Source organism: Struthio camelus, chromosome W, assembly GCF_040807025.1.
Source record: "Struthio camelus isolate bStrCam1 chromosome W, bStrCam1.hap1, whole genome shotgun sequence".
NCBI lineage: Eukaryota > Metazoa > Chordata > Aves > Struthioniformes > Struthionidae > Struthio > Struthio camelus.
Genome location: NC_090981.1, coordinates 25486331 through 25508227, shown reverse-complemented (window position 1 = coordinate 25508227; position 21897 = coordinate 25486331). Strand labels below are relative to the sequence as shown.

The window sequence follows — 21897 nt, the reverse complement described above, 5'->3', positions numbered from 1 at the left end:
GCAGCCAGTAGCGATGCCTTATCAACTTACAGGGGAGTGTCCAGTGTGTTATCTAGGACATAGTGAAGATGGCTTGCAAACTAGTAGTGTTTCAGGTTTAGTCCTAGGCCTGTTGTCAAAAATACAAGATTTAGCACGCCTTTAGCAGGCACGTATTTCCCAGAATAGAAACTGGTAGTTATGCTTAACTTTTTAATAGCCGTAGACCAAATATCTGTTGTTGGCAGCTTATTTCACTAAGCTGTGTTGAACTTCAGAGATGATTAGCTTAAAATATCAAAGCATTACGCACAATCAAGCTGCCTAATCTGCTATTTAATTCTCTTTTTTTTTCCCTCCTGATTCCTAACAGGCTACATTATGTTCTATGAAGGGCTGCATGAGAGCTCTTGTAGCCCAATTAAAATCTGAAAGTGAAGACTTGCAACAGGTAACTTCCTTTTGAGATGAAATACTCCCTTAGCTTAGACATTTCCGTCGTCTTGCATCTTTTCCATTTCATTGTGTTATGCTGAATTATTGTATCTCTGCTCTCCTTTCCTAAGGTTTACTTTCCTTTTACTCGTTTTACCTCTCCACCTTATTTTTATGCTTGAATTCAGGTCTTCTTTCATGGAGTCTCTAGTGTGCTGTCCACAGAGATTCTTTTTTTTTTTTCCCCCCCCTTCAAATGAGGCTCTCTCTTTTAAATATGCACCATCCTTCCTGGTCTGATTGTGTTTTTTCTTAACTGTTGTTCTTGTGTTGTCTTGTCAGCAGTAAGTTACATTATCTGTGATGCAAAGTTTGTATCTGTCTTTGTTCTGTAAATTATGAAGTACAACTTTGTTGCTGTACAAATGCTCAACTGAGGGTCAAATTCTGTTTTTTCACCAAAGTACATGTTATATACAGACTACAAAACTTATTGGAAGTCTGGTTTTCAAGATGAGCGTGAGCAGTCTGAGGTTCTCTCATTTAGTTTACTGCTGATAGTGCTAACAGACCGGGATTACACTGCTGGTTAATGCAGTATTGTGGCATCTGAGGTTCCTTCTACTCTAGCAGCAAATAAATAATAGAGGAATAATAGTAGAGAGTGCTCTATTTCAGAGGGCAATCTACAATTACGCTTGATGGGGTTGTTCTGTTAGCACATGCATGCCAGCTCTCCAGACTAGCACCTCTCAGAGAAGCATTGTAAGTGTCAGCAAAGTGTTTGATGTGACACCAAAAGGGTCTCTTCCAATGGCTTATGCCACGTAAAGAAAAACACCTGGTAAACAATCTTTTTTTTTTTTTTTTTTTTTTTTAAACCTTGTAAAGTGCTTTGGGTGACCCTGAGAGTGTAGAGCACAGACCTGTTCTTCAGTGGTATGGAAATTGTTTAAAATTATTAAATATGAAATTGTAGTTCCCTTTAAAAAATATATAATGTAAATAAATCGGAACAACTTTTGGAAGGGAAAACCCTCACAGTTTGAGTGAATCACCAGAAAATAGGTAAAAGGACAATTTTTAAATATAATTGACTTTATCTCTTAAGACTTTTCCCCACTAGAGGAGTAGCTAACTAATTATAATTGAGTAACTAGTTAAAATTACAAAACAGGTCTCTGATTTGGTATTAGGACAGATATTATGGATATGTAGTACTCTGGAAAAGGAAGTCAACTGCAAGGGCACAGCGTTGTATGATTATTTGGATTTATCAAGATTAAAGAGACTGTGAGGAAATGCAGAGATGTGTAAAAAGATCTTAAACAGCATATGATATTCAGTATTTAAATTGAAAGTACTGCGGGTTCAGCTATTCATATGCATTACTACCTTTATGAGTGCTGGCAGCTCATTTAAAACAAGACCTGAAACTGCTGTGGTGACAGTGAACAAAAACATCGGCTCAGTGCAGCAAGGGTTTAAAAAGAAAAGAATAATTTGGAATAGTTGGATTTTTTTTTTTTTAATTCTTATCACCTAATGGTCAAAAAAACCTGCAGAAACGATTTGGGATGAATGAAATTAGTGATTTTAAGTCCTGAAAGATATTTTCATTGAAAGAATATTGTAAGTATTGAAAGACTGTTACAAGTATTGCAAGAGACATAGTTTTGACCCTAAACAAATGAGGACATGAGACACAGAACAACATAAGGAATGATATACCACAGGTAAATTGCGCCCATTACTTTTTTCAATCGTGATACCAAGGAAATTATCAATGAAATGAAAACTAAGAAATTTAAATTAAGCATTAAATGTCAAGACCAATGATTTAGTAATATTTTGAAAAGCTTATGCACTTCCTGTGACAAGAGCAGCCATAGAAAAAATGCATGCTTACGCCTGCCCATAAATGGATGAAGTTAAATATTATGGGCTGTCCATTATGGTGCCCAATTGCATTTTACTTTGAAGCACCTCAATCTAGTTGCTGCCGAGAACAAGAACTTAGGCTGAATGGCTACCCATCTTCCATGGGTAACTATTCTGATTATCACAGTGTATTTTTTTAATTACTTAAAAGAGCTTTAGAAGCGTTAATAAAAGTAATCATACCGTACCTCTGAAAATCAATATCATAGAGAAGGTAAAAACCATTGTCCGGTTTTACAATTGGAAAAGCTGAGAAAAAGATAATAGAAATTTCTCTCCTGAAATTATATAAGAAGTCTACAACAGACATCAGAAGAGAGCACAAATCTGAACGTTTGGTCCAATTTTTCAGCCTATGTGGAAAGCAGGGAACCTGCTTTCAAAACTTTGTTTCATGTACACGCACACAGAAAACAGTACCTTTGCTCAAACTGTCCAAACGGAAACGTTTGGACGATATATCTAGGACTAGAACTGAAAACAAATTTCAGCAGAAGGCTACTTCATTAGCTGAACGTTACCGTTGTTAATGGATTCCATAGTGTTCCGGAAATCCAGGAGGATGTGCTGATAACCTACTAAAGAAATAGCTCTATTGAAATACATTATTTTTATTTCTTGTTTTGCAGGTCATTGCAAGTGTGTTGAGGAACTTGTCCTGGCGAGCAGATGTAAACAGTAAAAAGACTCTACGTGAAGTTGGGAGTGTGAAAGCATTGATGGAATGTGCTTTAGAAGTTAAGAAGGTATCATATATAAATGACTATGAGATAAGTTTTGAAGAGATTATATTAATTTTACCTAAAATACCGATATTATCCTTTTTGACATAAGCCGTTGGTCAAATATTTGAAGTGTTTCAGGTAGTTCCCTTGGAAGAGGAGAATTGCTTTGAGTTAACTGGGCAGCAGCTGATCACAGTGTAGCAATGACATCTGAGAACCACTAACATTTCTGGAATTTTATTTATGAGGGTTGATAGCTTTCACTGTTCAGTTTCATGAGCTGTGCTGTTCTAATGGCACATTCCAATAGCATTTTTTATTATTTGCCATTTAATAAAACTATCTTCTGATTTTGTGAATAAATAGACTTCCACTTCTGCCATTCTATAGATGTATACTTGGTATCCAGACAGGATTATATTCTGACCCAGAGTCCCTTGCCTGCTAATCTACAGACCCTTTTTACTATTACGGTAGCTGGCAAGTACTGTGGCTCAAACTTTCTCGCAAGCAGTAACAAATTCATAGATGAAGGAAGGAGAGAGAAGCAAACAAAAGCAGGTATGGGTGCAGTGCCACCTGCCTCGAGTTTATCAGCACAGAAGGCAGAAACTGAAACACACTTAATTCATATTTGTGAGGAAAACAAGAGAAATGGAGTGGCATATGCAGGAAAACAGAAAGCAAAATATTGGCCATCAGTATACAACGTGTAGAGATTTCATGCCAAACAAAAATTAAATTCTGTAGTTAACTGGAAAGAAGCCAGATTCCATGGTAAATAAATTTGTTGTTTGCAAGTCTGGGATAGAATCGGTGAAGCAGTTTGTTTCTCCAAGCTGTGTTTTCAGGCTCTGTGCAGATTCAGCAGGAATTATTTCTTTCATTTATTTTTGGTTCACGTTTCCAAAGCTATCTTTGCATCCACGGGAGCTAGAAAAACAAGTTTATTAAAACCTCATTGAAGCTGGCTTACATATTGCTGAGGGCTTCTGATCAGTAATTGAAAATTCTTTAATTCTGTAATTTTATTATTTTCCTAGGAATCCACCTTAAAAAGTGTTTTGAGTGCCTTATGGAATTTGTCAGCACACTGCACTGAGAACAAAGCTGATATATGTGCTGTTGATGGTGCTCTTGCATTTCTAGTTGGCACACTGACATACCGGAGCCAAACAAACACTTTAGCCATCATTGAAAGTGGAGGAGGAATATTAAGAAATGTTTCCAGCTTAATTGCTACTAATGAGGACCACAGGTGAATATACTTTCTAGTTTTCTGAAAATCTGTAGTGATACCAAAAGTATATTTACTAGACAGTTTTTATGACTGAGTTCTAATATGAATGCATGTATTAAGTACAGTAATTAAGGATTAGCTTTTTTTAATAGATTTGATATTCCATTTAGATAACAGGACTATGTAAAAGGATTAATGTATTTGCTGCTTGTTAAATGATGAATTGAACTGCAAGCTTTTCCTAACAAGAGAAATTCATTAGCTATTTCAGCCATAGGAAACCACCCGGAATGGAAAATTGTTTCGTATGGAGAGGGTTGTGTGGGAGCAAATTATTCATATCCACAGCAGAATTTGATTAGCATTCAGCTTAAAATTGAGGAAAAATAAGGTATATTTGCCCTGGAGAATTCATATTTTATCTTTACTAAGGATTAAACTTGCTTATAGCATCATAGATTTTTGTTGTTTTGTCCTTTTGAAGTGCCACTTACTAACTCTTGTTTTCAATTGCTCAACACCAGGCAAATCTTGAGAGAGAACAGCTGCTTACAAACCTTGTTACAGCACCTGAAGTCACACAGTTTGACAATAGTTAGTAATGCGTGTGGGACCCTGTGGAATCTTTCTGCACGAAATGCAAAGGATCAGGAGGCACTCTGGGACATGGGAGCAGTTAGCATGCTCAAAAATCTCATTCATTCAAAACACAAAATGATAGCAATGGGCAGTGCTGCAGCTCTAAGAAATCTGATGGCAAACAGGCCAGCAAAATATAAGGATGCCAATATTATGTCTCCAGGATCAAGCTTACCATCCCTTCATGTTAGAAAACAAAAGGCACTGGAAGCAGAATTAGACGCTCAGCATTTATCAGAGACTTTTGACAACATTGATAATTTAAGCCCAAAAGCTTCTCACCGTAATAAGCAGAGACATAAGCAAAACATATACAGTGAGTATGTCTTGGACGCCAATCGGCATGATGATGGGATTTGCAGATCAGAGAGTTTTAATACTGGTAATGTGACTGTACTTTCACCATATTTAAATACTACAGTGTTGCCTGGTTCCTCTTCCTCCAGTAGAGGGAATACAGAAAATTCTCGATCTGAGAAAGACAGAAATCTTGATAGGGATCGTGCAGTGGGTTTGAATACCTATCATCCAGGTACAGAGACTACCGGGAACTCCTCCAAGAGAATAGGAATGCAGATTTCTACTGCTGCAGCTCAGATTGCCAAAGTTATGGAAGAAGTAACGAGCATGCATATTCCACAAGAAGACAGAAGTTCTGGTTCCACTTCTGAAATGCACTGTTTGACAGAGGACAGAAATGCCCCGAGAAGAGCAGCCACTGCCCATACTCACTCAAATACGTACTTTCCTAAAGCTGAAAATTCCAACAGGACATGTCCTGTGCCTTACACAAAAATGGAATACAAGAGAGCTTCAAATGATAGTTTGAATAGCGTCAGCAGCAGCGATGGTTATGGTAAAAGAGGCCAAATGAAACCTTCCATTGAATCGTACTCGGAAGATGATGAAAGTAAATTTTGCAGTTATGGTCAATACCCAGCTGACTTGGCACATAAGATACATAGTGCAAATCATATGGATGACAATGAGGGAGAGCTGGACACTCCTATTAATTATAGTCTTAAATATTCGGATGAACAGTTAAATTCTGGAAGGCAGAGTCCCTCCCAAAATGAAAGATGGGCAAGGCCTAAGCACATAATAGATGATGAAATAAAACAAAATGAACAAAGGCAGTCCAGGAGCCAAAACGCAACTTACCCCGTATATTCTGAGAGTGGAGATGATAAGCACATGAAATATCAGTCACCTTTTGGACAGCAAGAATGTGTTTCTTCCTTCAGATCAAGAGGATCCAGTGGTTCAGATCAGAACAGAGTAGGCTCCACTCTTGGAATGAATCAGAAAGTAAACCAGTCCTTGTGCCAGGTTGATGATTATGATGATGATAAGCCAACAAACTACAGTGAACGCTATTCTGAGGAGGAACAACATGAAGAGGAAGAAGACAGACCAACCAATTATAGCATAAAGTACAATGAAGAGGAACATCATGTAGATCAGCCTATTGACTATAGTCTAAAATATTCAACAGAAGTTCCTCCGTCTTCTCAGAAGCCGTCTTTTACTTTTTCAAAGAGTTCATCAGTGCAAAGCACTAAAACTGACCATATTTCCTCAAGTAGTGGGAACACATCAGCCCCTTCAGCTAGTTCAAAGAGACAGAATCAGCTTCACCCAAGTTCTGCACAGAGCAGAGGCAGTCATGCTCAAAAGACTGCCTCCTGTAAGACTCCCTCTATTAATCAGGAAACTATACAAACTTACTGTGTGGAAGATACACCGATATGTTTTTCAAGGTGTAGCTCTTTGTCATCGTTGTCATCAGCTGAAGATGAAATGGGGCGTGATCAATCCACCCGTGTGACGGATGCTAATAACACACTACAGATAGCAGAACTAAAAGAGAACAGTGGGACTCTGTCTACAGAAGGCGCAGTAAGCGAAGTCACATCAACATCACAACACATTAGAACAAAATCGAGTAGACTTCAGACTTCTAGTTTATCGCCTTCTGATTCCTCTAGACATAAAGCTGTTGAATTTTCTTCAGGTGCCAAATCTCCCTCGAAGAGTGGCGCACAGACTCCTAAAAGTCCACCAGAACATTATGTGCAAGAGACTCCGCTCATGTTCAGCAGATGTACTTCTGTAAGTTCCCTGGATAGTTTCGAAAGCCGTTCAATTGCTAGCTCCGTTCAAAGCGAGCCTTGCAGTGGAATGGTAAGTGGTATTATAAGTCCCAGTGATCTTCCAGACAGCCCTGGACAAACAATGCCTCCAAGCAGAAGTAAAACTCCACCCCCTGCCCAAGGAGCTCAAGTAAAGAGAGAAGCAGCTAAAGGTAAAGTACCTAGTGCAGAAAAGAGAGAACCTGGTCCTAGACAGGCAGCCGTGAATGCAGCTGTTCAAAGAGTTCAGGTGTTGCCAGATGCTGATACGTTACTGCATTTTGCCACGGAAAGTACACCCGATGGATTTTCTTGCTCTTCTAGCCTGAGTGCTCTGAGTCTTGATGAACCATTTATACAGAAAGATGTAGAGTTAAGAATCATGCCTCCAGTACATGAAAATGAGCATGGAAACGAAGCAGAACCTGAACAGCCAGATGACGCAAAGGATAACCAAGAGAAGAAAGCAGAGAAGCCTACTGAAGCAGAAAAAGACATTCTGGATGATTCTGATGATGACGATATTGAAATACTGGAAGAATGTATTATTTCTGCAATGCCAACAAAGTCGTCACGTAAAGCCAAAAAGCCTTCTCAAGCATCTGCTTCAAAAATACCTCCTCCTGTAGCCAGGAAGCCAAGCCAGCTGCCAGTTTACAAACTTTTGCCTTCACAAAGCAGACTGCAATCCCAAAAGCATGTGAGTTTTACACCTGGAGATGATATGCCACGGGTATATTGTGTTGAGGGTACACCAATAAATTTTTCGACAGCTACATCTCTGAGTGATCTCACGATAGAATCACCCCCAAATGAGTTGGCCAATGCAGAGAACGTGGGTGCTGGGACAGACTCAGGGGAATTTGAGAAGAGAGACACCATTCCTACAGAAGGCAGAAGTACAGATGACTCTCAGAGGGTGAAAAGCTCGACTGTGACTGCCTCAGGACTGGACGATGACAAAACAGAAGAGGGTGATATTTTGGCCGAGTGCATCAACTCAGCTATGCCAAAAGGAAAAAGTCACAAACCTTTCAGAGTGAAGAAGATAATGGATCAAATTCAACAAGCATCTTCATCTCTAAGTAACAAAAACCAATCAGAAGGTGAGAAAAAGAAGCCAACATCACCAGTAAAGCCTGCTCCCCAGAATAATGAATACAGAGCACGCATAAGAAAAAACACAGAGCCTAAAAGCAACATTAATAATGAAAGAAGCTATTCAGAAAACAGAGACACAAAGAAACATCTTAAAAATAATTCAAGAGATTTTCATGACAAACTTCCAAATAATGAAGAGCGTGTAAGAGGAAGCTTTGCATTTGATTCCCCTCATCATTACACACCTATTGAGGGAACTCCTTACTGTTTTTCACGGAATGATTCCCTAAGTTCTTTAGATTTTGATGATGATGATGTTGACCTTTCAAGGGAGAAAGCAGAATTAAGAAAAGGAAAAGAAGCAAAGGAAACGGAAAGCAAAGACTGCACTAGTTCCGAGCAGTCTTCAAATCAACAACCAAGTAATAGGACACAAGTCTGTCAAAAACACCCACCAGGCAGAAGCCAGCCTAAAAGTTTCTCTCAGTCAACTAAAGAAATTCCAGACAGAGGAGCAGCTACAGATGAGAAGATGCAGAATTTTGCTATCGAGAACACACCTGTTTGTTTTTCTCGCAATTCATCTCTTAGTTCTCTCAGTGATATTGATCAAGAAAACAATAACAACAAAGAAAGTGAACCTGCAAAACGAAGTGAGGCTCCTGATTCACAGATAGAATCGAGTAGACCTCAGACTTCCGGTTATGCACCTAAGTCGTTTCATGTTGAAGATACACCTGTATGTTTCTCTAGAAACAGCTCCCTGAGTTCTCTTAGCATTGACTCGGAAGATGATCTTTTGCAGGAATGCATTAGTTCTGCTATGCCTAAAAAGAAAAAGCCTTCAAGAGTAAAGAGTGAAAGTGAAAAAAATAATTCCAGAAATATGGGTGGTATACTGGCAGAAGATTTAACCCTGGATTTGAGAGATATACAGAGGCCGGATTCAGAGCACGGTTTCTCACCTGATTCAGAGAACTTTGATTGGAAAGCTATACAAGAAGGTGCAAATTCTATAGTTAGTAGCTTGCATCAAGCTGCAGCTGCTGCATCGCTGTCTAGACAAGCTTCATCAGACTCTGATTCTATCCTTTCATTAAAATCTGGTATTTCTCTAGGGTCACCATTTCATCTTACCCCAGACCAAGAAGAAAAGCCTTTTACTAGTAATAAAGGTCCAAGAATTCTTAAGCCGGGGGAGAAGAGCACATTGGAGTCTAAAAAAGTAGAATCTGAAAATAAAGGAATCAAAGGAGGGAAAAAAGTGTATAAAAGTATAATTACAGGAAAAGCTCGCTCCAGTTCAGAAGTTTCAAGCCAGCTAAAGCAACCACAACAAACAAGTATGCCTTCAATTTCACGTGGTAGGACAATGATTCATATTCCGGGAGTTCGAAATAGCTCCTCAAGTACTAGTCCCGTTTCCAAGAAAGGCCCCCCCCCGAAAAACACAAACTCCAAGAGTCCCAGTGAAGGCCAAAGTTGCACTAGTTCTCCAAGAGGAGTCAAGTCGTCAGTGAAACCTGAGCCAGCTCCTGTAACTAGGCAACCCTCTCAACAGGGTGGATCAAGTAAAGGACCTTCTAGATCCGGATCTAGAGATTCCACTCCTTCCAGACCTCAACAGCAGCCATTAAGCAGGCCTCTGCAATCTCCAGGCCGAAACTCAATTTCCCCGGGAAGAAATGGTATAAGTCCTCCCAACAAACTGTCTCAGTTGCCAAGGACCTCATCTCCTAGTACAGCTTCAACTAAATCTTCAAGTTCAGGAAGAATGTCTTACACATCACCGGGCAGGCAGATGAGCCAGCAAAACCTTGCAAAGCAAACTGCCTTACCTAAGAGTAACAGTGGCATTCCCAGAAGTGAGTCTGCTTCAAAAGGATTAAACCAGATTCTCAGTAGTGGTGGATCCAACAAGAAGACTGAACTGTCCAGAATGTCATCCACAAAATCTAGCGGAAGCGAATCTGACCGATCGGAGAGACCTGTGCTAGTTCGTCAGTCAACTTTTATTAAGGAGGCTCCGAGTCCAACCCTAAGACGGAAATTAGAAGAGTCTGCTTCATTTGAATCTCTGTCTCCTTCCAGGCCGGATTCTCCCACTAGGTCCCAAATACAGACACCAGTTTTAAGTCCGTCTCTTCCTGATATGTCTTTATCCACTCATTCAACTGCCCAGACTAGTGGTTGGCGAAAATTACCCCCTAATCTGAGCCCTTCTGTGGAATATGATGGGAGACCAGTGAAACGTCATGATATAGCTCGCTCTCATTCTGAGAGTCCGTCTAGATTGCCAATCAATAGATCAGGAACATGGAAGCGTGAGCATAGTAAGCATTCCTCCTCGCTTCCTCGTGTCAGCACTTGGCGAAGAACTGGAAGTTCTTCCTCAATTCTGTCAGCTTCTTCCGAATCCAGTGAAAAGGCAAAGAGTGAAGATGAAAAGCAATATGGAAGTTCTGTTTCTGGACCCAAGCAAAGTAAAGAAAGTCAAGCACCAGCTAAAGGTACTTGGAGAAAAATAAAAGAAAATGAAATTCCTCAAATAATGAATGATCCTCAGCATTCTTCCTCAGGTGCAACAAATGGCTCTGATTCCAAAACTCTAATTTATCAGATGGCACCAGCTGTCTCGAAGACAGAGGACGTGTGGGTGAGGATAGAAGACTGCCCAATTAATAATCCTCGATCTGGAAGGTCCCCAACTGGCAATACTCCCCCTGTTATTGACAGCCTTTCAGAGAAAGGGGGTGTGAATGGTAAAGATTCTAAAGAGAGTCAAGAAAAACAAAATGCAGGGAATGGAAACGTTCCTGTTCGTACCATTGGTTTAGAAAATCGTCTGAACTCATTTATTCAAATAGACAGTCCAGACAAGAAAGGAACTGAAACAAAACCTATGCAGAATAACGCTGTTCCTGCACCAGAAAATAATGAAAGTACTGTTAGTGAGCGTACACCATTCAGTTCCAGTAGCTCCAGTAAACATAGCTCTCCCAGTGGTGCTGTTGCAGCAAGAGTGACTCCTTTCAACTACAATCCAAGCCCCAGGAAAAGTAGTGCTGACAACAGTTCTGCTCGGCCATCACAAATTCCAACGCCGGTAAATAACAGCACAAAGAAACGTGACTCGAAGACAGAAAATACAGACTCCAGCGGAACTCAGAGCCCTAAACGTCATTCGGGCTCTTACCTGGTGACTTCTGTTTAAATACATCAAAAAAAAAAAAAAAAAAAAAAGGAGAACTGATGTATTATTTACAGCACCTGTTGAGAAAACATTTGTTCCAAATGAAACCTTAAAAGACTGGGGATTGGTTTTATTTGTTGTTTTATTTTTTGTAAATAGGTTTGATTCTTGTTAGAGGGTCCTTGTTCTGGAAGCCATATTTGATAGTATACTTTGTCTTCATTGGTAATATTTTGGAGGGATACCTGATCGACAGTTTGGAGTAAAATTGCTAACGCAATTATATTTGTACAGTATGTTTAACATGTATTTAATTAGCATCCCATCCCATAATCCTTTAAATATTGCTTGTCTTGAAATCATGACCCTTACAGATAGAGATGATACAGTCATATTGCTTTATCAATCATTTCTAGATTACAGACTGACTAAACTACATCAGGGAAGAATTGGTATTATTTATGCAAAAAAAAAATATACTCAGTTTTAGTATTTGTGAGTCCATCTAACCCAATAATTAATCATGTGGCTGTGAAATTCACAGTAATATGGTTTCTGCTGAACAAGCTTTCCCAGCCTGCTTTTCTGCATGAATGGAACTGATGGTTCATTTTCTGAAGCAATGATTAACATTTCTGTGGTCACATAATGTGCATAGATAGCTATGGTGTAACAATTTACACTCTCTTTGTGCTCTGCAACAAAAGGAAAACTGTGTAACTGTAAAACCTTGAACAAAATTATTTTACCTGAACTAGATTTTATCTTCAAGTAGGTAGAATTTTTTTGCTATGCTGTAACTTGTTGTATATTCTGGTATTTGAGGTGAGATGGCTGCTCTTTTATTAATGAGACATGGGTGATGTCTCAACAGAGGCTAAAATGAACATTTCAGAATAAATTATTACTATATGTAAATTGTGTGTGTTACTTCTGCATTACATAAAAAGACGATATTTTATTTTGAGATGTCACCTTATAATGTCTTGTATAATGCACTTACACTTAAGGCCTGGTCCAGCAGAATCATGCACCTCCACTATTCACCCTTCTTTATTACTGACAATGGCTGGTTGTAGGATGCTTATAAGAGTTGCAGGATCAGGCCCTAGGTCTTCTGTACTATATTTGTAATTGAGACGGTTTCACACATCTCAGGTGCATAACAAGGCTAAAGGCAGGGTATTTCCAGAAGCCAAGCAGTATAATTGTTTTCTTGACTGCAAGCCTGAAACAATATTGTATGTATAAAAGTAATATTTATAAAACAAAAGATTTTTTTCTTAATTGGGAAATAATGTAGAATGTGAAATAGTGACTGTAAGATGAAATTTTAATTCTATTTGAAATCTTCATGCATTTTTTATTTATTTTTTAGAAATGATCGAGGGAAAAATATTGCAAAAATTCCATGATAAGAAATTCATTACTGTAGTAGAAGAAGAGTTGTATACACAAACCAGAACATCTGCTGCCTCAAGCCTTTTTGATGCGCATATGGTTTGTGCTTAAACAATGCTGAAAAGACAAATCTGTGCTTAAAATATATATGCGGTCTGAATTTAGATGGGATTTGGTTTAAAGCAGAGACACTTATAAAAGAATATAATATTAACCATTGTGCGTATGATTGAACAAACCATGACATAGCATCTAGGCTTCTTGTGTGTATCGACTCGACTATTCTAAAGTTAGCATTCTAAATAATTGGTATGCAGGATCCAAAACGTCCTGATATCAGGATTCCCTGAAATAGAGCAATTTAACTTTATGGTAGCTTTAACGCAGTTGTAGAGTGTATCACATCTGTGGCTATTGTACTTCCTCTGATATTGAAATTAATCTATTTTTATCTTAAATTCTGCATATGAAATGCACTTTTTATTAACAGAAATGAGATGCTATCAACAGAAGTCAACTAAGATTAAATTAAAAGTCAATACCAAAATAACCTTTTTGGAAGAAGTGGTATGTTATTTCCTCATTTATACTTTGTCTCCCATCAAATTTGCTTATAGGCATGCTATATTTCTATATCATCTGGTGAGTCTCTTAACCAGCAGCACTCCTCATTTAATGTATCTGCATATAACAGTCATCACAAAAACCTTTATTATCAGTATTACTGTCCTTTTAAAGATGGAGAACTAGAGGTGGAGAAAGACTGTGATTTGTTCAAAGTCAGGGCTTCCTATTGGAGTAGAATACAGAACTCCATCCCTGTGTCTAAAATGCAAAACCATCTTTCATATAAGTTTATGTGATACTTTTTTTGTGTTGGGCTTTTAACTGTTGATAGGTACGTATACTGTGTAATCCAGGACGGTCAGTTGGCATCAGCTTTACATGTACATCTTGCTAAGAGTTTAAAGTCAAACTGAATCCAGATAAAGAAATTCTGATTACAGTTTTATAACTGAGCTATTTAAAAAAAAAAAAAAAGATGAGGTGAAACAATAAATAATTGTATGTGTATTGTGCACTAGAATGTCTTTGAAAATTGCAGTGGCCTCTCTAGATAGTCTGGGAGGTATTTCATGATCATTATAATTGGGAAGTTTCTCTTAATAACCTTATAACTAGCCTATATTTGTAGCAAAAATGATATAGGTAAGATAAACTTTCCAACTATAAGGGTAGTGAAACAGTGAAATATGCTTCCCATGGGAGTTGTTAAATTTCCATTATAGAAGTTTTAAGAAGAGGTTTAGCAAACATCTCTTAAGGATGGGCTTGAGTATATTTCGTATTGCCTCTGTGCAGAGAGATGGGCTTAGGTGACCTTTAGAAATCCCTTCCAGACCTACATTTCTCTTGATTCTGCATCTAAAATGTTCAATATCCATTAAGACCCTTTATAGCATCTCTAAGGATATCCCATGATGTTTGATTGATGTTAGCAATTAGGATACCAAGATATGTTTAAGCTTAGCTATAAAAACGGATGGTGGAAATAAAATCTAACACCCACATATACATTTTAAAGCTATTTTCTGTTTATCTGGTTTTGTAATGATGTCTAGATTAATGATAGACGGATTTGGTTTGCGCTGCTAAAGATTTAGGCTTTTTCCTTGGTTTTATTTATGTGAAGTCACCACACTAGGTAACAGGACATTATTTCTATCAAGTCAAAAAGAAGAAAAGCATGGAGCTATGGGATCCAAGACTCATTTCACTGTTCTTCTAGAATGCGGATTTTCTTCTCCAGATTTTGGTAGAACTTCTGCGATTCGCATGCAGACCTTTACTTGTCCTTGAATTAGCTTGTCATTTCCGGTACATATTGAACTAGTACCTGAAAATCAGTTTACTCTGAAAATACTCATAAAGCTGATTTCAGACTGATTTATAGCTTTGTCCTCTTGATGTTGAAAGTGGAAACATGACCACTTTGCAAATTCTAATTCACTTTTTTAAATATACATTCATTTTAGTTTCTTGATGAAAGTTACGTGTGTGCGACAGTTAAGGTTATTGCTCACTTTCTGTGAAAGTTCTTCTGACTAAACATTTCAAACTTTAAAAGGGAACTAATCTATTTTTACTTTTCATTTGAAATTCTCCATCAGAGTATTTTCCCCTAAAGGCTTCAAGATAATTCTCAAAACTCTCTGTCAGACATGCCAGCTGAAGAACTGAAAGCCTTGCCGGGATTTCCTGACATGACTGGAATAATGTTTCAAGCAAGACTTGGCTTCAAAACGCAAATATAATTTACGCTATGTTCTTCACTGTGGACAAGTATCTGTGATGGCGTTGGCAAACTTAGTTGCTGTGTCTTGGGCAAAGGGGAGAAAAGGAAAGATTTCAGAGACTCGGCCATCTTTCCCCAAGAATTCTTTCATATCTTCCCCAATAAATTCCATAAGCTACATAGGGAGAACAATGTTTGTCTACAAATTATTGAGATTTCGTTTTGAAAGTATGCAAGCAGGCCATGAAAATGCAAAACTTTTATCTGCTAATCTGACAGGCAAATTTTTGATGTTCACTTTGGAATATTAAATTAAAAACAAAAAGTTACTCAACACTTTCCAAAAAATGTTTTTTCTGTCATATATAACACGTAGGTGACAATTTAAAATTTTTCCGTGTTAAACTGAATGCAGTAAATCCATCCGGTAAATATATTTACTGCAACTAGTTTTCTGGGAAAGGCTTGAAAGGGTCCTTCCCTAATAAAGACAGTCCCTACTTACAGGGATGTTCTGGAAAATGTTTAGGTGGACTCTTGGAAACTCTTGTATTCTCTTGTTGCTAGATGCCTCCCAAATGGTCTTTTTCTCACCTTGCTCTCTTATTAAATAGTATGAACTGCTGTAAGAGTGTCTCTAACAATCTTCCACCTAAACATAACCTCATTTATCTACTGTAATGCCTTGCAAAATTTCATCCACCTGTCAGACAGCATTGTTCTTGATGAGATGTGTGATCTGAATGAAGCTGTGAATCAGAAGCAAATTGTCAGTCAATAAGAAGCACGACCTCCTCCACATGCTTAAAACTTTGAAGACTTTCTTGAGCCCAGATCACCCACATGTGTTCACACCTTGCTTCCACAGCCATCTCCTTTGCACTTTTTAAGCAAAACAGTAAAAATGCCCACACTCTTTTTTCATTTCAAATCACATACAAAAACCTCATTGGAGCTTCATAGTTTCCTGTATGCAGAATAACAGATTTTATCTGTAAATGTGTTTATAGAGAATGTTAATGTAGTTAAGGTTGAGTTTTTAGTCAGAATGGTAAGTTGGCTGCTTATGTGTTGTGTTTGGTTACGTATTGGAAGCGCAAGGGAATTTGGTGTGGGGCTGAAGAGCTTAAGAGTTCGCAACAGTAATGTAGGTGTTGGAATCAATTGGTAATGTCTAGATGAATATAAAAGTGTGTATTTGATGCCTCAGTTTTCTGCTGTCAAATTTCAGTCTACCACATGCACTGTTTACTTACTGGAAGACTGGGTAATGCCTCCCTAGCATAGATTTGCAAGTGATCTATTCCTCGTGAAATTTCCAAACAGTTCTGGCTTTACATGCTTATGAATTTCTGCCACTGTAAGATTTCAGAAAAGTATTCTCATTTTGCTGTTTGTGGAAACATCCTTTGCTTGAGTGGCTGTGGAATTGCAATTAGGATATCGTGAAGATGTAGAGGGGGCTTGTTCACTCAGAGAAACGCACTTCTGTCCAGAGAATGAGCCCAAGACTGATGTACACACCGAACATCTCTCACGCCCTGCTTTTTGGTGGGATTTAAGATGCCTAAAGCTTGTGCTGGTTCTCTGCAAAGAATTGTCATCCTCTGAGACTGGATGCATTTTCCCACCTGTAAATGTTGTTTCTCCTTAACAAACTCAGCCCGCAATTATCTTTCCTTCAGTTTTGTTGTTTGCTTCTGCCTGAGATGCATTACTGTTTATATCCTAACTCTGTAATTAATTCTTCCTTCAACTATTCTAATGTATTTTGTTTCACAGTATACTAATTCTGAATTTAGGCTTGCTATGCATAACTTATTACCTGCAGTGCTACATAAAATTTCCTCTTGATTGCACCTTGTCAGAGTGGAATTCTTTTCTCGGCTACTACTAAAAGTTAGGCGTCTGTTTGCTGTATTAGAAATATAATTTAATTTAAAAGGAAGTCGCTGTTAAGACAGTTAGACAATGATAGAGCATATCAGAACTAATGCCTCCAAAACATTCTTATTTGATTTTGTTGGTAGTCATGTTTCATACAAACAAAAATGAGAAATAAGCTCAGCGACGTGGAATTTACCAATAGAGCTCTGTTTTCTTGCATGTTTATTTTCAAATGAATTCCACAGAACAAAATCTAGTTCTCCCACAACATCATTCCATAATTTCTCTCCATTATTTACCAGAGGTTCATGAAAGAGCTTATTTCATTATGACTTTTAAGCACAGTAGAGACTCAGTTAACTCCAACTCTTTTTTTTCCATAATGAATGCATTTTTAATCCCTGATTAGAGACTATCAAAGGACCTGGATTCGTTGAATTCCCAACATACAAACATACATATTTATACATACATGCACCTGCATATTTTGTACCCTTCTGTTCACTTTAGGCTTTGACATATAGTTAGATCAGAAGCATTTGAACAAAAAAAGATGCACTGTTGCTGAGTTAGTAAGATACTGTGTTTTCTAGTATTTGTAGCTCTCTCTGTTAATAGTTTAGAAGATGAGTTCTGCATTTCAGGATTAATGAGTTTGGTTGGCTGATTTGGTATTTTGGTAGCAGAAAAATACACTTTTTAGTTTGAATTTATAAATAGAAAAGGAAATTCCCTTACTAGCAGTTTTTAAAAAGCTAGATAACGTTTCAAAGCCAGATTATAGGGAAAAAAGCATTATTTCTATCACCTACAGTTTAAATTAAGGATCAAGAAAACTAGGATGTTTTAAGGGATTACATTTAATACTGAATGAAGGTAGCTTATGCCTAATTCTGTCCCTCCACCTAAAAATCCTCTGTAGAGAATAGCATGTTGTTGGGGGTGGGGGGGTGGTGGGATGCAGTGTGGATATACAATAAAGAGAATTCGGATTTGCTTGTGCATCTTACCTAGATCGTTACTAAGGTCTGTGATGGCAGACACTTTGTACGGAAGTAGCCATGGAAGATGTAAAGGAAGGTAGATGTAAAGATTAAGCCATAATATGAATGGCTAGAAACTTCTCGTTTTTATGTGATTATTTTTTTTCCATTGGGAAAGGGAGTTGTCACCTTTATTCTTAGAATAACTGAACAACTGACTAATTGTGATGGATTATTTGACGCTCTTGAAGTGTTTGAAGTCACGTGGAAGCCTTTCAGACAGAAATCCCCTAGTTTAAATGAAAGCTGTGAGTTCAGTGCAAATAGTGTATTATTGTGTCGCATATGTGTATGGATGACTGATGGTTCCTTCTGCTCTTACAAACTGACTTTGCACAGTTGTGACTTTACACAGCTGCCAGCTGTTACACAAGGCAAAAAAGAAAGGCCAAGAAACAATTGGATGTAAAACTGAGACCTACACTTTTTTCCCAGTCACATATTCTTTGCAAATAGCAAGGAATTAGAGATGGGTAGAAATCCCTATTTTCTGTATTTGCATTTTGCCAGTTCTTTTTGTTGCCAGCTAAATAGAGATTGGATAGAGTCCATTGGCAATGCGGTGCATGCTATTCCCTGTATCTCGGAGAAATACTGTATACGGTACCGGCTGTATTTTCTGAATTACTCCATGTCAAGGGTTGGGTCTAGGTAAGATATTCTAAAAGACTTTTAGTTCTGCATTGAATAGCATTCAGGAGCACTATTTCAAGGCAGCTATGGCACTGCTGCTGTTACGGTGCAGCATTTAAGCAGATTGAAACAAGGAAACCCAATATGGCTTTAGAAATCTTGTGGATGTTTATGCCTTTTTAAGGGTGCATGTGCTATCAGGATTGTTTCTAGGACTCTACCATGCAGATGAACAGAAGGCACTTTTCTGCTGAGTACTGGAGTAAGTTGTGCAATTGTCTCTTCAATTGTAGAACAGGCATGAGGTTGTGCTCCTCCAGAAACCCCCTAAGGTTTGAAAGACAGGATTTTGGCTTACTAAGATAGAACTGGAGTAGTCCATGGATTTAAAAATAATCACTTCTTTTGGGAAAGTGGTTGTACACAGCACTCTAAAAGTGCAATATGCCAAGATGCTATAGTTCATTCTGCATAGTGAAGTTTCATGGTATGCAAACACCACTTTTGTGAATCTAAATGAAGTACGGCATTCTTTTTTTTTTTTTCCTTCTCTACACTGTTCAGCGTTCTCTTTCAGACAGACCTAGTTTACACCTGCCTGCACTTCCATCTTAGTGTCATATTTCATGAAGCGTTTCCATTTAAATGGTTTATTTTCTTACCACTCATTTTCCCTCTATTTTATTTACAAATACATTTTTTGAATCCTTGCTTACAAAGACTGTGGAAAATTCCTCCTCTGCTCAACCCTTCCTTTCAATGTCTATTGAACCAACCAAGATTTCACCCTACATCCCTTTTCTTTGTTCTGCTTTTTATCAGCAGTCCACTACAGCAGTGTTGCACCTTCTGTTTTTTTATATATGCATTTCTAGCATGTTTAGACTATACAGTGTAACACTTGGTTAGAGAAAACTGAACACCTAAGCTAGGTCTGAATGAGCTGATAACTGTACGTGACACTTCAAGTGATACACAGAGGTATTGTTTTGGCTCAGTCCAGATGCATTTGCTTAGGCAGCCACTTCCAGTTAGGGCATTTGGATTTATCCCAGGTGAAATGTGCCATCCTGTATCACAACCCCTGCTGAATTTCTGTTTCATAATTTTACAGGCCCTTGATTATAATTTTCTGTTAGTTCACAGTCATAAAATAGGGTTTGACTGAGCACACCTTACTTGCTGTGGTGTGTGCTATGACAGAATTCTGTTTGAAATGCATGTAGTGCAATGTTAATTGCATGCCATTTCCATTTCCACTGCATAGTTGTGACAAACAGAATAACTTCATGAAGTCATACACAGCTTTCAGAGACCAGTATCTCTGGTAATCTCTGGTATTAAACAAAAGCATTATTTGGAATTGTGAAATTTTGCTTCAGACATACATGCGACCTATCCTCAAGAGCAATTACACCTTATCTTCACATTGCTTTAAATGTTTAAGAGCTGTCAGGTTTTGAACTTTATAGCTTAATTACTGAATTTCTGATGTCAGGGACAATAGATATTTGGAGAGCGCACGTGCCTGTTACATGCCTGAGTTAGTGTGTTTTGTGACCTACTTATGCCTCTGAATTCTTCAGGCTGGAAATATGCAGAATTCAACTTTAAAATAAATTCCTTGTGACACTAGAACGAACGTAGTGGCTGGATGCCATATACCCAATGAGCTCATTCTATAATGATGGTGGGGATTAAACTGGCATGTTTGTACCTAATGCTTCATTTTAGGCATGTTAGTTTCAAGATAATGTGAATTCTAGCACCAAGACATGAGATTGGTATAAAATAATAGGATCTACAGAAAAGAAGACATGCTTCCCTTGTTGTCAGCTAGGTATGCTGCATAATTCAATCTGTAACTCTGCAAACGCAATTTCCAATAATTGTTTATAATTTTTTCCATCTGAAATAGATGTGAAAAATCCTTTATGTCATTGGCTATGTAGCTTCTGTGCTATGCAGAAATAAGCTTACATATTATATTAAAAGAGAAATCATTAATCTATATATGTTGCTTTTAAACTATATGAATTCAAACAAAGGAAAAAATAGCACGCAGTTATCAAATATAACAACATTGAACAAACAAACATATAAAAGCTTTCTCAGGATCCTAAACTAAGTGGGCAGACTGAGAGCAAACTTAATATGCAATAATAGTATTGGGCCACTCACCAGTTGCAGCTGTGTTTGCTGCCATTTTTAATGTAACGTCACAGCAGTGCTTCTCAATCTATTGTCTAATAGCAGTCCATTATGCACCAAAGAGTGGTCTACAAAGTAACGGAGATACTAGAAACATTGTGAAAATCTAAGAAAAAAGAATGGCACAATGGAGAAACAACTTTTAGTATTTGTTCATTAAGTTTTAGCCTAATTTTTATTAATTGTATTTGAAACTGTGACAATAACAAATAATTCTTTTTTTTTTCTTCCCTAAAAGCACTAGGTAGTTCTTTTATTTAAACACTGCTAGAGCATTGTTTTTCAGATCTAGCTTTATACCCTTTTGGGGGATTCAAGACCGTGTGTCCCAGGTTAGACGTATTGTTATCTGAAGAACAAAAATAAACTGCAATGAGCCTGATGCATAACATGCTTTAGTGATGAATATGTTTCATCTAAAGATCAGACCATGAGTATGCCCTGCATATTAGATATTGGTACTGGGACACAGTGAATATAATGAAATCTAGTCTGTCCACAGCTTATATTGTATGTACAGTCAATGTTAAATGCCGTAAACAATTGCTGCAGGCTTCCGTAACTACAAGGACCACCTTCTCCCTGAGCGCAAGTGACAGCCCACAGCCTGCTGTTAGGGAAACACGACGCTGGCACTGCAGGGTCGCACTGCCATGCAGCATGCATGTAGGCAGTGGAGGAGCAAATGGTGTTGACCTGCCCACCTCCCTCTTTCCCTCCCCTTCTGCCTGTTTTGCTGAACGGTGGTCACAGCAGCTGGCAGAACCTGCTTCTGCCACCCTGACTGAGGCACAGGCTAAGCACTGACAAGTTGGACAACAGCTCCCAAGGCAGTGGTACTTCTAACACTTATTAGTTGGTGGGGATCTCAATAGAAGTCTCTTAATAGACATGTGTGTGTGTATGCAACAAAGACTTGAAAGAACAATGTGGTACTAAACCACGCTGGTAATTCTTTATCAAGCTAATCCTAAGATGAGAATGTTTTGTTGTTATATATTAACAAAAAAAGGCCATATGTTTAAATACATAATTAGTTTT

General features: G+C 38.0%; 1 protein-coding gene across 4 annotated transcripts in view; it reads left to right on the top strand.

Moving 5' to 3' along the window:
• LOC104150979 (APC regulator of WNT signaling pathway) overlaps window positions 1-16941 on the top strand; it is a 103909-nt gene extending 86968 nt beyond the window's left edge. For all 4 annotated transcript variants that reach the window (XM_068924315.1, XM_068924313.1, XM_068924316.1 and 1 more), the window contains exons 13-16: window positions 353-430; window positions 2985-3101; window positions 4124-4338; window positions 4845-16941. In XM_068924315.1, the coding sequence (XP_068780416.1) occupies window positions 353-430; window positions 2985-3101; window positions 4124-4338; window positions 4845-11406 (6972 nt within the window). In that variant the 3' untranslated portion in view covers window positions 11407-16941. The remainder of the gene's footprint in view (window positions 1-352; window positions 431-2984; window positions 3102-4123; window positions 4339-4844) is intronic.
• Window positions 16942-21897: the final 4956 nt, after the last annotated feature.